Source organism: Lithobates pipiens, unplaced genomic scaffold (assembly GCF_037356315.1).
Source record: "Lithobates pipiens isolate NorthernLeopardFrog02 unplaced genomic scaffold, aLitPip1_a1.2 Scaffold_3, whole genome shotgun sequence".
NCBI classification, from domain to species: Eukaryota; Metazoa; Chordata; class Amphibia; order Anura; family Ranidae; genus Lithobates; species Lithobates pipiens.
This window is the reverse complement of record NW_027507790.1, coordinates 12246540-12262570: the sequence shown is the minus strand read 5'-3', so window position 1 is coordinate 12262570 and position 16031 is coordinate 12246540. Positions and strand designations below refer to the sequence as shown.

Genomic DNA, 16031 nt, shown 5'->3' with positions numbered 1-16031 from the left:
TTTTAAGATGAACTTATCATTTAATTACACAGCGAATAATGTAACATATTTAAGCAGCACACAAGAAATGTGCGGCACACGCAGACAGAATCACACACACAGTTAAATCCCAGAAGCCCTCCCCTTTCGTGTGGTTGACGTCTCCCTGTAGGCTGCTCTCTCATTTTCTCTCTGCCTTTTTTCCAAGACAACCATTCCATCAATCCTGAAAAGCCACAGAACCCAAGCCTTGCCAAACAGCAGTGTGTGTATAAGAACCCTGTTCATTCATCCACTGATGTATGAGGGAGATTTAATGTATGTCTCCATTGGCATCACCTGCGTTAACCACCGTCTGATCACGGAGTTTACCCGCTGGCTGATGAAATTTTTCTACACCAGGCCCTGGAAGGATATGCCCAGCACGTTGCTTGCAGAGTAATTCCTGACAATTACCATCAACTCACTACTACTTGACTCACACATCAACAAGTTTTAAGTAACCCTTCCCTGACTGATGCATCTGTGAGATGACATTCAGAAATTGAAGAGTTAACGGTTCCTTTGCACATTAAACCATAAAGCATGTTTTTTGATAATACCAAATTACCGACGTTTGTTATTTGCTGCCTGTTTTTTTTTAACTAGTCTTAGTAAAGCTAGCTGCAGATAGTTGGATGTGAACTCACATTTTCATTACGGAATATTTTTTTCCATGTCATTTATGTGCACTCTCAGATATACTGTATCTTAAAGTATATTTAAACCCAAAGACAAACATTTCTATACATTGCAGTTTACCGATCCTTACATGTGGTGGCTGCATTAGTTTTCTTTTGATAGACTTTTTTTTTTTTACCTTTATTTTCACCTGGTGATCTGTCCAGTAACACACTTCTTGTCTTAGGGTGTCTCCATTCTGGATGGAAGAGCAACAGAGACACCTTTGGACAGCAGCACTGCCAGCCTGCGAAGAGGGTAGTATTAGATACACTAGCAGATTTAGATGGACTTGACTAGCAAATTAAAGCCGAACTCCAGCTAACACAGATACAACAACATTTTCTTTTGGGATAAAGGTTTTACATAAATAAAAGCACATTGTAAGCACCCCTGTCAATCTTAAATGGTTTGTCTCAACCTTCCAACTGCCAATTTTGCTATTGTCTGTTAAAGGAGGTTGGAAAATAACAGATTTACTGGCTGGATCAACAGGTGAAATTAAAAGAAAAAAAGTAAAAAAAAAACAATAAAAAAAACAACAACCACCACATCTAAGGTTTGGTAAGCTGCAATATATTACTTGTCCCTTGTGTGTTTAGACATGCTTTAATACCCATAAAGAAGCTGGGGGACCAGGCAAAAACCTCAGCAACAACCAAAATCAACCACGTTAGTTGCTCATCACCTTGTGTCAATGGGCTCCTTAAATCCCAGGGCTGCTTTCCATCAGATGTTTTCTCATAATACTCTTTAAGACCCAGGAAAACAAATGATGGTTTGCAGATTGACAGAAACCATTTGAAACTGTGCGCATACATTGGTAAATTCAGGAAGGCTCCTTATTCGCTTCTATGGTGAGCCAAATCTGTCATCAAGAACCATACAAGCTTCTGGTGCCTGTCCAAACAGCCATCTTATAATGCTCTGGTGACTCGCATTGGATGCAGGTGCTGGCAATGGGAGAGTCTGTCCCAGCTCTATATATACACATAGGGAAAGAAAGATGGAAGAAACATCTGAAGAAGCAACTCAGGTAAAAAAAGATGCAAGCAGCTTCAGCCTGTCAGGCAATGCCTTTGACATGTTTTGCCCAGCCCACAGGCAGGGCTGCTGAAAAGGAGTATTATAGGGTCTCCTGTAGAAAGCCTGACACACAGGGGGGTCCAGACAGCGGGGGGATAGGTGAGGCAGATGGGAAGTCAATTACAGAACAATACACTGTGTCTGTGTCTCTCCCTCCAGCAGCTGAAAGCTGGTTTCACCCCCTCTCCTTCCCGCCAGCTGCTGGAGAGTGAGACACAGACACAGTGCATTGTTCTTTAATTGTCCTCCCGTCCTGTGGCACTGATCCCCCTCCATGTACTGCCTACATCTGATTCCCATGTATGCCCGTGCCCCCCCCCCCCCACAGCACTTCCAGCTTCCCTCGGCTGCTGCGGGTGCCAGGAAATATGTAATTTACCAGCTCCCTCTTTTTCTGAATTGGACACAGTGAGCGATCAGTAGAGATCGCTCCTGTGTCCATTCATAACTGAGCATAGTAAATTATGTTTACTAAGCTTCAGTTTGTGAATGAACAGATGCCTCTGCCACGTGTTCATTCATCTTCAGTGCAACTGACTCTACAGAGAAAGGAATTGAAGAATCTGTGTCCTCAATTCCTTTCACTGTCTCAAAGGTGAGAAGTTAGGGGTCTGTTTAGATCCCCCCATTTACTTTCAACCAACCAACCCCCCCCCCCCCACCCCCCCCCCACCCCATTCAACAATGTTGGAACAAATAAAAATTGTAATAAATAATTTAAAAATGTAAGAAATAAATAAAAATAATTTTTAAAATTGACAAAAACATATATTTTTTTAAATAATTAGAGAAATGTTTATTATTTGTGTAATTCAGGGGTGGGGGCCCTGTCAGGAAGGCTGTATGGGACCCCATAGTTTCTAACAGCCCTCAGGGCTTAGTCATGTGGATGGGGTGAAACATGTTAGAAGCCTATCCTGGGGGGTATCAGGCTGAAGATGCTTTCATCTCTTCTTACCTGGGCTGTTTCTTCAGAGTGCAGGGTTCCATATTTCCTTCCCCATAAGCCAAAACTGTCATTGGATTCAAAGAGGACCAACAATACAATTCATTATGATGAATAAAAAGAGGTGTATTTACTAAAACAGTTACAAATATTTTTTGAATAAATTGTGTGAATATTCACTTCAATTATCCAATCACATGAAAAGCAAATTTCTATGCAGGGGTGAATTCCAGTGTCTTTTGAAATATACCGCAATGCTTATCCAGGCTTTGTGTGCAATGTCTGGGAACACCATAGTGGCATGGTGTTGGAAAAACAGTATATTCCAACACATGCCATAGCACAGTTTAAAAAATGAGCAGTCCGTGGCGAAGCCATTATTGGCCTGTGTGTGTGTGGACCCTTAAGAACAGCAATGATGGGGACAATTCTGCAGCTGCTAACATGAATATGATCAGAGACTGTTAGTAATGGTATATGGTACATTCAGGCACATTCCTGCATCCTGATGCTATTTCCTTAAAGGCGGAGCTATGTTCCTTGCACAATATACAGTAAGCTGGGATGTAGGCAATATAGGTGTGTGAGACAACATTGTTAGTGACCATCCAAGGAAATCTTAGACTGGAGGGTATTAACGTTTTCAGAATTACCGCCTTTTTTTTTTTTTTGCTAGCTTTGCGTATTAAAGAAATGGGATCCTAAAACAAAATAATATTTATGTATTATTAATGGCTATTGTTGCTATATTAAATTTTTAGCTCCTTTAACTTATTTACGTGTGCATGTAAATACCTGTGTTGTTCAGAAGCATAACTTTTTTATTTGTCATATTTTTTCTGGGAGTGAATAAAATTGTTGCTCTCATTTACATGGGCTGGGCCGCTGGTGGGGGGGGGCATTAAAAATAGTCAGTTGAGCTACAGTTTTATAACGTCCCCCAACTATCTATCTACAAGTTAATATGGCCAGCAGCCGTGTTAGTACACATTGCACCGGTGTGGCAAAATTCATATAAGGCTCCATACGTACTATAAGAATTTCTGCTGATTTTTATCTTCAGATTTACCAAAACCATGTAGTACAAGGGCCTGCCTGATTGCATACAAATTAAAACTGCTAAGGTTTGATCTCATATTATATGGTTTTGGAAAATCGAAGTACCGGTTAATAATCAACAGAAAATCTGAGTGTGTATGGGGCTTAACAGTTTGAGTTCAGCAGGCAGTACTGCCCACCATTCAAGTGACAAGGGCTGCACCGAACCGTGAGCCAACCTCTTGGTTCATGGGTGCGACATGGTATTTCCATTTAAAATCCCCATTCGGTTGCAGAAAAAGCGGGCATACATTCTGGAGGTGGAAGTATCCCATTTTGAAAGCCTGACAGTCATTGCCTTGCTGCCCTCTAATAAGCAATCCACCATGAATCTCTTTTCAGACAGTGCTTAGGGAGAATAGCAACATTAGACCTTTTTTGTCTGCTATCTAAGAAGTACAGTTTAAAGAAAGCATTTGCATGGTAACGCAGGCTGAATGAGATGGAATGCATAAAGCTAATTCTGGCTGAACAAATCTAAAAGTGTGTTTTTGTCAGTGCATTCTTTCAGTTACTATTGCAGGCTTTAGCATAAAGTCATTTTTTTAAATGACATGTTTACAAGTTTGCTTTTTTTTTTTATTAAACATAGAGATCTGTAGATTAGCCACTAGAGGGAGCTATCACTGTCTCAGTGCAATTGCTTTGTCTCTCTCCATCCTGGGTGATTACAATCACCCAGGAAGTAAAAAATCACCAATCTTAGGGAAGTTAGGGAAGTTAACTCCCTAAGTGAACATTCTCTGCCACTTTGGTAAATCAACATAGATGTCCACTATATTAATGAGCAGAAAAACACAGCCGTTGTGTAGCTCTGCAAAGCAAGAAGAAGAGATTGTATATGTAAAGGGCTATTATGTCTGCTTTGAGCTCATATTATCATTAGGTAGTTACAAATTATACACATAAATGTATAAATGTATAACTTTAGAAGATATTGATGATTCTGTATATGTAGCATTTTTATCTATTTTTCATTTTTATCATAATAGCACTTCAAATACTACATCCCCTTTAAATTTGTTGGTAGTAACTTTCAGTTTTGGTAATAGGGGTCAGAGAGACTGACCATAGATTGTATGTTCAGTGGTTAGCACTTATGCTTTACAGAGCGTAGGTCCTGGTTCTGTTCCAACCAGGCAGACTTTCTGCGTGGAGTTTATATATAACTCATCTATTAATAAGAGCTTCCTGGTTTTGATACAATCCAAAAAGTTTCCTGTACTTTAATGGGCTTCTGAGTACATTGACTATATTGTGTATGTGTGAGTCTTTATAATTGTGATGGGCACATGGTTCTGTATGCTGTAGCATAGGTTAGTGCTTTGTAAAATAAGACAAATAAACAGCTGTCGCTAACTGGACCATAGCTTTGCATTTTCTAATCCGGACTGCTCCTATTTTTCATTTGCCAGGTCTATTATATACGCATAACTTTGTTCTAATAATCGAAAAACCTCGTTTGCCTAGACTTTTCCTGTTTATACCCTATCAGGTCATTCCGTATTTATTATTGACATGTAAAAACAATGACTTTAAAGCTAGCTATACTCGCATAGAAATACATGTGGACTGAACCTAAAAAATTCACTAGATTTGGCTGTTTAGCATGAATGGAGAAATCTCCCCTGCTATCTATTTTATTCAGGTAGCTGTGGCCCCCTTGGCTGTCTGAATATCCAAACAGCGACTACATCTGATAGATTCAATTACTGTTTGGCCAACAATTTTCCATCCGCTTCTTCAATTTTTTATGTTTAAGCTGGTCAAGCAAGGTGGTGCCAACAAGGTCACACATGGTTTGAATTTTGGCTTATTATGCTGGAATCAGACGAAATTTTAGCCATCTATGGCCAGCTTAAATTTGTGTTGTGCAACCCACTGGATACCTCCATGTGCCATTTGCTTTTAAATAGCATTGTAACCTGTGTGCCCGTATCTGAAGGGATTAAATACAGTCCAACATGCATAGCACATATAGTATTTTCACATGGATGCAACAACTCTATGGGCTTCATCTCTGTTTCCTCCTACGACCCCGATCTCCCATTCAAGGAAAAGGTAATGCTTGGCTTGATGTCTTCCTAATATAGTCAGAGTCAAATTCTCATTAGAATCTAATGCCTGCCTATTCATATCATTTGTTAAAACACAAAAATTGAAATTGAACCTAGCATATTGACAAAGATGCAAATGCTGCAATAAAAACTCAAGAGCATATTATAATTGCGTAAAACAAAATCATTTTATAAGCAAAGATATCCTTTTTTTATGTCCATTGTACCTTTAAATACATCTATACTGTTTAAATGTGTAAACCTAGAAGTGTGGAGTGGACCTGAATTTTGCAGCTATATCAGAGATTCCATTTGGCAGTGTTCCCAGTCTGTTGCTATAGTAACCGGCATGATTTCCCTAACAGAATAAAACCATGAGATGAAAATACAGCCCAATACCTCGGCACGTTATGCCCCTTTCATCTCCCTGCACAACACGTTAGATGCGTGAGTTTAGCTGAACTGAGTATATGTAGCGGGATCTCATTGAATAAAGTCGCAGTTGTACAACATAAATTAGGATTCAGGGGTTTCAGAAAAATCTAATTTGTAAAAAAAATATTAAAAATATAGTTAAATAAATCAGAATTGATAAAATATGGGAATATTCAATGTAAAAATTTGCGACGTAAGCATTTGTGAGCTGATAAACTTGCTCATGTTAACTTGTGATACATGTGCTCAAATTTGAACATTTTGTTAATCCCTAATGCATAATGATTTGCATATTTTGAGTATAGGACATCCATGCAAACCCACAAGGTTAGGTCTAGGTGGAATTGGGTGAAGAAGGTGAGTGAAGCGAGTACATTTTATGCAAATCTTTGATATTAATTTACTAGAAGAGTACATAATACACATAAATCTCTAATGCTCTATTGCTCAGTTACGCTATGTGAAATTTCTATCTTTTTAAATTTCTCTGCACATGATCAGTTGTTCAGTGTGAACCCATATACTTGCATTTTCCTTGATACACAAAATACAGCTACATTTTTTTCTTTTTCATTTCTCTCTTTTGTCTAGTGATACTGAGATTAAAGGGAAAGGTGTGCCCACTCTATTATTGTAAACCTATTTTTTTAAATAACAAACATGTTATATTAACCAATGGTTTTGCACAGAGCAACCCTGATCCTCCTAATCTAGGGTCCCCCTCTGGTGCTCTTAGCTCCTCCACCAGCCAAATGCCCCCAGGCCATTTGCCATAGTGCACTCATGCAGGCTCAATCCTGAGACTTGCTTTGTGTGTCCATTCCCTTCTGCTCATTGCATGTGATAGACAGCAGCAGGAGCCATTGGCTGCACACAGAATGCATTACAGTAAACAACCTTCTGCCTTTACAACCACTTTAACAAGAACAACACAGAAAGAAAAGCTCTAATATCTAGGTAATCCCCAACAAAAGGATAGGAATGAATGATGTGTGGTTGTTAGCAACATTGTAATTTATTTAATTATTCGAATTGGGTTGTTTTTTGTAAGGAGATTGCCTAGTCAGGATATGTTATATTAAAGTTTTTCAATAAAGGGTGGTTATATGTACATATGGCTTCTCCTTAGCCCTTTCCTTGGCTAGTGTGTTGATCGCTTTGTTGTCAAAGATATACCAATAGGGATCTAACTGACTGATAATACCCAAATGTTATTTGGCATAACTGTGGGCTGCTATGGGGCCTGGGTTTGGGAAAGGGTCCAATTGCAGAGACTTTTAAAGCAAATTAAAGATAGAAGATCTGTGTGAATGTAAAGATAACCCAGATCTAGTATTGAATCATTAAGGGTTGGAGAACCTGCCGTTGACCTAAACCCCCTGTAAACTCTCCAGTCTACAATTGGTGGTGTCAGATGCACATTAGGAGTCATCAGGATTGTCATCAGCCAATCCACCTTGCATTTGTTAAGCTATCTCAGCAGTGTAGATTTATTGGCCTTACAACTTCTGCGATAGGCAATGCACACTAAATGAATCCAGCATGAGAAATACAGTCTTCCTGGTGTAGGAGGGTCCCATATAGGTGCTAGGATAGGTACATTTAGTTCCGGGCTCACTGTAATCAGTGTAGCTGTGTGTGATTGTTCAGGTTTGTTCTGAATTTCACTGGTTGGAGAGTTGACTTCTTCCCCCTGTCTGTCTGGAAAAGTTCTAGCAGGTAGTGAGCAGGAAGGCTCAAATCAGATGCTGAATAATTATGCAGCTCTGGCTAATCCCTGGCGAGCCCAGGTGGTAGCTGGGAGTGTGTATAAATTCTCTGAGACCTAGAGCAGAGAAGTATTTTCCCTGAGGAGGAGATCACAACCTTGGGGGGGGCTGTGTGTCCCCTAGGAAAGCCTGCCATGTGTCTGTGGTCCACAGAGGTCCCAGCTGGGCTAACTGGGGGGCCTATTCTATTGAAAGTTTGCTGATGCTGACTAAGGGACAACTTGTCCAATTATGTAAGGACATTCATGAGTACAGGCTGGTGTGAGAGATCCTTGAGACTGTGTGCTACTGCCATCCCTCTTGTGCTAGAGTTAGTTTGGTTCAAGGGGGACATTCTGTGTAGTGTCCTGAAGAGCTCAGTCCATTAACTACATATACAAGAACTCTGCTCAGATTCTTAAGAGAATGTTTATCATCCTCAAGTTGCTACTACAAACCTGATACGTTGTGTAACTAACAATTATGTAATAATATAAAATATTATGATGGGTGTTATTTTTTATTAACTGCTAGACCACCTCTTTCAGCACTTGCTTGCTGTAGCGGTGGTGGTAGAAATATTAGTAAAAAAATGCGCTAACCCTAATAGAACAAAAAATAGGCTGCAGTAAAAGTTAGATGAACACAAAATACAAGAATAATAAAGAGAACTGTGACACTTTATACATATTTGGTAAAAAAAAAATTCCAACAGGATCTAATTAACCTACCAGCATGTCTTTGGAGTGTGGGAGGAAACCCATGCAGGCACAGGGAGAACATGCAAACTCCAGGCAGATGGTGTCTTGGTCGGGATTTGAACCAGCGACCCTATTGCTGCTAAATGAAAGTGCTAACCACTACACCACTGTGCTGCCCCACTGCCCCAATTATTTTTTATTGACTGCTAGACCACCTCTTTCAGCACTTGCTTGCTGTAGCGGTGGTGGTGGAAAGGTTTAGAATTTGCACGAAGGCCCTAAATTCTAATATGCTGAAAATGACCAGGGAGCTACTAATAACAAGAATCAGTAGCTGGTTAAAAGTTAATCCCCTGCGCCGCCCACCCTCCCTGGCAACTTATATCTAGAGTGCTAAAAGTGTACTGACTATGCTTAGTGCTCACCTGCTAGCTTCCTTTGATTTAGGCACACTTTCACCCTTGGTCAGTGACCATATTATCACAGTTGACGCTGCCAAGCCGCATGGAAAGAGGTAATCCAAGAGGGATCCATAATCTATTGTTATACTTCTGTTGATACCCCCCAGAAAAGATGAGTGTGCGGTAATTTATGCCCTTGATTCACTACTTTCAGTGTATTATTTTAATCTCATTCCTTTAGATTTTTTGTATCACAATGTCATTTTTGCAGTTCTTGGAACATTTGGGGAATGCTGAAAAAAACGTGTTATTTTAATGTATTCATATTTTATTAATATTTTCCAGCACTTTTGGTTTAATAATACTTTGTATATGACGTTGGGAGCTTTTATGATTCTATTGAGCTCTAGACTGGAGAACTAACAGGGCATCACCTTATTTGAACTTAGATCCAGGAAAAGGAATTTGGAGGTCAGTCCATAAGGATTTGATCATTTGTTCATTTATTTATTGATGATGATATATTTTAGGTATTTTTGCAATGCTGTGATGTAATATTTTTGATAAATCTTTTGAAAAATTACTAATACATTAACCATTACTTATTTCCTGGTGTCAAACCATAAATTGTTTGCATTATGTATTGGGGTTCTTGCTACTGTGGTAGTGCTGATTCCTTTTTTTTATTTTTATTTTATTTTTTGACACTTATGGACAAGGCAAGATCCGCTTGTGCTGAGCTGCATTGTGTGAACAACATACAGTATGTACTAGAGCTTTAGGTTTTACAGCCTGTGCTAAATGACTCCATCAAAAACATGTCACGCGTGTATGGCAACGTGCCCTTTTACACTTGCCCTAAGAGTGCCTTTTACATTTGCTACAGTAAATGCAACAATATGCAAGCTCTTCTTCATCCTAAAAACAATTCCCGCTGTATGTGGATTGTAGAAAAAATTACATATGGTTAGGCATACAAGAGGTACTGTAGCAGGCATTAGGGAGGTTTTAGGCAGTCAAGGAGGTTAGGAGGCCATATGACTGGCAATATACTTGAGAATAAACCAGAGGTGATGACTACATAATGTAGCAATAGACAACAACACAAGACTGTGATGTCCAGGACTGTGAGGGAGCAGCCCTTTCAACTTCAGTAGTAGGTGGACACAAACAGGGGCAGGACCTGCAACCTATGCTGCCAATGTAGTTCTGAGCTCATGGGAGGGGGGTGCACTTTGGCACTTTTGCTCTGGGTCCTAAAACTGGCCATACACTGTAAGATTTCTCTTGTTCAGCCCTTCAGGGATTACAAAGCATAAATGGAGAAAACCCCCTTCCAGCTATTGTTTTTTGACAGCCGGCACGTGCAACTGTCAGAGTACCCAAACAGTGGCAGCATCTGTTTGGATTTAATCACTGTTCAACTGACATATTTCTGCCCAGCTGCTTGGACCACCCATGCCTTGAGTTTAATCCAGTTCTTCAGGAACCAGGTGTATGACCATGATTCTTGTATGGCCAGCTTTAAGGACCTTTTCCCGCTACTGGTGGCATGTTACAGAAACACAGCTCATGCTCAAGTATTTGTTAAATAAGTGATTTTTTTTTTATATTTCACAATATTTTTCTGCTTACATCAACCTTTTACTCAGTAGAGGTACTTACATGCCCAAAAGGATCCAGATGGTTGTTAGTGAGCTTTAGCTTTTGGAAAGAAACCAGTTGCCTCATCCAATGTGCACCAGTGGCAGGAGAGTCTGGGTGAACATACAAACGCCCAGGCATTGCCGGCTCAGCCTTACCAGTTACCGACCTACAGTATGAAAAGAAAGCATGAAATCTAATGAAATATGTTTCCTTTTTCTCCATCCAAAGATAGACAAGGAACTTTTGATAAACAGACATAGTCTATAGGAGAAGGGCGAAGGCAGGGATTGGAAAATGCTACATTCTTAATTCCTTGAAACCAATTCCAACCAAATCAAAAAAAGATTTGGTTGGAATAGGTTTTAAGGAATTAAGAATGTAGCACTTGTGGGTTTTGCTTTGAATAGGACAGCAAAGGGTTAGATCCTCTCCAACAGGACCAAAGACAAAAATCAAAATGTGTTTTTAGTAAAGTGGGGAAATGTTAGATCTCCTGACCACAACTACTCCCTTCCATACTTCCCAACTTTCTGAAATGGGAATGAGGGACATATATTGATGAAATGAATGTAGGCATAGGACACAACCCCTCCCATGCCCTCCTTAAAGGAGTATTGAACAAAAATATGATTGGTTAAACCCACAAGTACTTTTTTAACCACTTTTCCTTTATATTGGCCCTTAGAATTTACAAATGCAGCAATTAAGAAATTGGATAAAAGGTTTAGCACTGTAAAATGCTTTTTAAAAGACAAATAGTGCATTTTATATACAGCTATATAAATCAGACCAAAATGAGGGGACAAATGAGGAGAAAAGAGGAACATAGGGACTTTTTTTTTTCCGAATGGGGGACAGTCTAGCGAAAATCAGGGACAGTTGGGAGCTATCCCCTTGTTTTGTCTGGTGTCTCAGTGACAGAAAGCAAGAAAAAACTTCCCAAAAAGGATCACAGACAGAAATAAAAACCTTGCAAAAACATAGTTTTTCCCACTCTATTCAAAACAAAACAAATTTGACTTGGTTAGGCATTCAAGCAATGGTAAGCATTCTGTTGCAAAACTACAAATCCTCTCATACCCCTGGCACCTGGGAGTCTGTGGAAAACCCTGCCCAATCACTTTTTTCCCCTCAGTATTTGTAATGTGTTTTCCGAATCCGAATTCCGCTGCTAGGCTTTAATAATAATGGCTGTATGAGTTGACCCTTAGGATAAGCAAAATTTTATTTTCGCTCTGTAATCCAATGTAGTTTAACTCCACTGGGGTTGATTTACTAAAACTGGAGAGTGCAAAAAATTATGCAGCTCTGCATAGAAACCGATCAGCTTCCAGTTTTTATTGTTAAAGCTTAATTGAACAAGCTGAGGTTAGAAGTTGATTGGCTACAATACAAGGCTGCACCAGAGTTTGCACTCTCTGGTTTTAGTAAATCAACCCCACAGTCTCCTTAAGGAAAAGTGCAAATTTTATTTAGTAATTTGTCACATTTTAAAGGCACTTTCTCATAAAAAGCAGACATTTATTTTTAACCACTTCAATAAAGGGCATTTTCACTCCCTTCCTGCCCAGGCCAATTTTCAGGTTTCAGCGCTGTCACATATTGAACGACAATTGCACGGTCATGCAAGGCAGTACCCAAATAACATTTTTGTAATTTTTTTTGAGACAGATAGAGATTTCTTTTGGTCATATGTACTCACCACTGTGTTTTTTTATTTTTTGCTAAAAAAAAAGACTGAGAATTTTGAAAAATAAAAATAAAAAATTCTTAGTTTCGTCTCGAAAATTTTGTAAATAAGTAATTTTTCTCCTTCACTGATGTGCGCTGATGAGGCTGCACTAATGAGGACTGATAGGTTGCACTGATGGGCACTGATGAGATGGCACTGAAAGGCACTGTTGAGGTGACACTGATGAGGTGGCAGTAATATGCAGCAGAGATATTCAGAACTAATGAGCACTGATAGGCGACACTGATGGGCACTGATAGGTGGCACTGATGGGTACTGATAGGCAGCACCTATGGGCACTGATAGGTGACTTGGATTGGCGACACTAATGGGCACTCATTGGCAGCACTGATGGGCAGCACTGATGAGTACTGAAAGGCAGGACTGATTGGCATCAATGATGGGCACTGATTGGCACCACTGCTGGGCACTGACTGGCATCACTGCTGGGCACTGTTGAGGCTGCACTGATAATCATGCTGTCAGTGTGAGGAGAAGAAAGCCAATAACCAGCATTTCCTTGTTTACTTGTGATCAGCTGTGATTGGACACAGCTAATCGCATGGGTAAAGAGCTACGTCATCGGCTCTGTACAGAGATCGGGGATGCGCCATGTAACAGAGACACAGCACGCTGCCGATTGGCACGCCTGTGAGTGGGATGACGTCATATGACATTGTTCCAGAACAAGAGAACCACCCCGCCATCAATTGCCTATATGGCAAGCCGGAGGTAGGTTAACGAACCACTTGGCCTTCAGAAGATTTACCCCCCCATCATAACCAGGCCATTTTTTGCATTATGGCACTGCGTTATTTTAGCTGACAATTGTGCGGTCACGCAACGATGCACACAAATAAATTGTATGTCATTTTTTTCCCATCAATAGAGCTTTCTGATGGGTTTACTCCGTCTTTGTTTCCCTGCAAAGGTAAAGCATAATGGGCTACTATGCATCGCATAGTAGTCCATTATGTGTTACTTACCTGACACAGGAGCCAGCGATGTCACCGCTGTCCCCTCTTCCATGGAGTGTCCATCTTCTTTCCGGGTATCGTGGCTCCAGCGCTGTTATTGGCCAGAGCCGCGATGAGGTCACTCCTGCGCATGTGTACGGGAGCCGCAACTAAGGGCATATTGCCGTTAGCAGCGGCATGCACAGTGCGCCTGCGTGCGGCTGTCTACAGCGCATGCGCCGTAGACAGCGATGCCTGTCTTTTTGCAAATATCTCCTAAACCATGTAGGTTTAGGAGATATTTCTTGGATCTCCAGGTAAGCCTTAATCTAGGCTTACCTGTAGGTCAAAGTGGTCTGTAAAAGTTTACAACCACTTTAAGCAACTGTCTTCGCATAAGATGATATGTATATATACTGTATTTATGCATGTTATTCTCCTGTAAAAATTCCTTTTATATAGTCTTTCAAAGACCCTAAGACTCTTAATGGGTGCTGCCATGCTGTGATGTCAGCTACCCAGCAGACTCAGTGCTGTAACTCAAATGATTTTTATAATATTTAATTTGCTCCTCCGCCCACAGCTACATAAACGCTTAAGTAGGAAGAGGAGGGGTAAGGGAGCTGTACCAGCACAGATGGTAATTACACACCCTCAGAAAACGAGAGGGCTAAGAAATCACAAGGAGGGAGGGGAAACTGTGTTTGGGGGTCGGTTTGGTTGAGGAACATTGCAATGAAAATCATTTTTTTATGGAAAGAAAAACAGTCTGCAAGTAAATATTTTTAAAATAATAATTTGATCAGAATTTTTGTAAGTTGGTGATGTGATCTCTTTAGCATGTTAAAGCTTACATAAGATTTTAATGATTGGGTTTACCTAAGCAGATTACAACCTGTGACCTCACCAGACAAAGACTAGTAGCAGCCTACACCCTACAAATGAAATACCCACATAGAATAAAACAAACACAGCCACAAAACCCATTATAATCAACAAATATGAGGCACCCCACCTAAATGGTATATAATAAGTTTGTCTGCATCAGTTGTTAGAACTTTATATACTACTGTTATACTATTTAACAAAGCAACCCCTATATCCCTGATGTATAGCTGTTATATGTCATTTGAATATTCCGTTAGTGTGCCCATTAAAAAAAGAAATAATGATAATTATACTCTTCCAGTTATCCATGTATATCTCATTTTAGTGTCTATTTATTCATTTGAGAACCTCACAAATGTTTGTGAAGCATGTTTTTTTTCCCACTATTACCCATTCATTTCTTTCATTTATCAGAAAACAATATTTTACAGAACTGTTACAGAAATTGAAGCTTGGTTACAGTCAAGTCAAGTTTTTATGAGAAAACAGGCAAGTACATTTGACCAGAATGTTGGATATGATTATAGATATATATATATATATATATATATATAGATATATATATATATATATATATATATATATATATATATATATATATATATATATATATATATATATATATATATATATATATATACAGGGCTTTTTTTTATCAGAGAATAGGTGCAGGAACTCCCCCTTTCTGAGCCACCCCTTTTCTCCACCCCTACCCCCCTCCGAGCACCGTTCCTTGGTTCCATCCCCTACCCACCTTCCAGTACTGCCCTTTTAGACAATACAGAACTAAGTCTCAATTTGTGGTGCTAAGTAATCTGTAAGGAATTTGGTCATTATAACAAGAAAAGCAGTAAAATAGAACCCCTGCAGCCAGTAACAATAGAGCCCCCGCCAGCAACAATAGACCACCCCACCACAAAAAAATCCCCCCCAGCAACAATAGACTCCCAGTAGCAACAGTAGATCTCCCCATCAATAGATTCTCAGCATCAATAGATTCTCCAGAAGCCAGCAACAATAGACCCATCCTTCAACAGTAGATCTCTCCCAGCAACAACTGACCCCCCAGCAATACAGCAATATAAGACCCACCCCCAGCAACAGTAGGTCTTCCACCAGCAACAACAGACTTCCTCAGAAACAGCAGACCCCTATGCAAAAATAGATACCCTCCAGCTAGAATAGATCCCCTAGCAGTGAGTATCAATCAATAGAGCCTGCAGCACACCCCAGCACCACCAGCTGTCAGTGGTGAAGATGCCGGAACTGTTCCCGCTGAAAAAAAGCCTTGTATATATATACATACTGTATATATCTACAATCCATGATCAGACTTATAGTATTAAAAGGTATCTTGTCAAGAAGGAGGTTTTGGAAATTCAGAGTTTAGATAACAATGTATTTTTGTTAAATCTCAATATCCAGATTACAATATGTTACAATATACTAATTACAAGGAATGACCAGCACAGTGTCTGAGTGGTTCCCCAGTTTGATTCCTGGCCAAGATGCTATCTGCATGGAGTTGGCATGTTTGCCCTGTGCTTGTTTGTATTTTATCCGGGTACTCTGGTTTCCTGCCACACTCCATAGACATGGTCACACCATAAAGTGTAAATTCCTTGAGGGCAGGAACT

General features: G+C 39.9%; 1 protein-coding gene across 1 annotated transcript in view; it reads right to left on the bottom strand.

The window, feature by feature from the left end:
* TBX5 (T-box transcription factor 5) overlaps nucleotides 1–16031 on the bottom strand; it is a 91254-nt gene that overhangs the window by 48252 nt on the left and 26971 nt on the right. The window contains exon 5 of the mRNA XM_077461268.1: nucleotides 10837–10984. Within this exon, the coding sequence (XP_077317394.1) occupies nucleotides 10837–10984 (148 nt within the window). The remainder of the gene's footprint in view (nucleotides 1–10836; nucleotides 10985–16031) is intronic.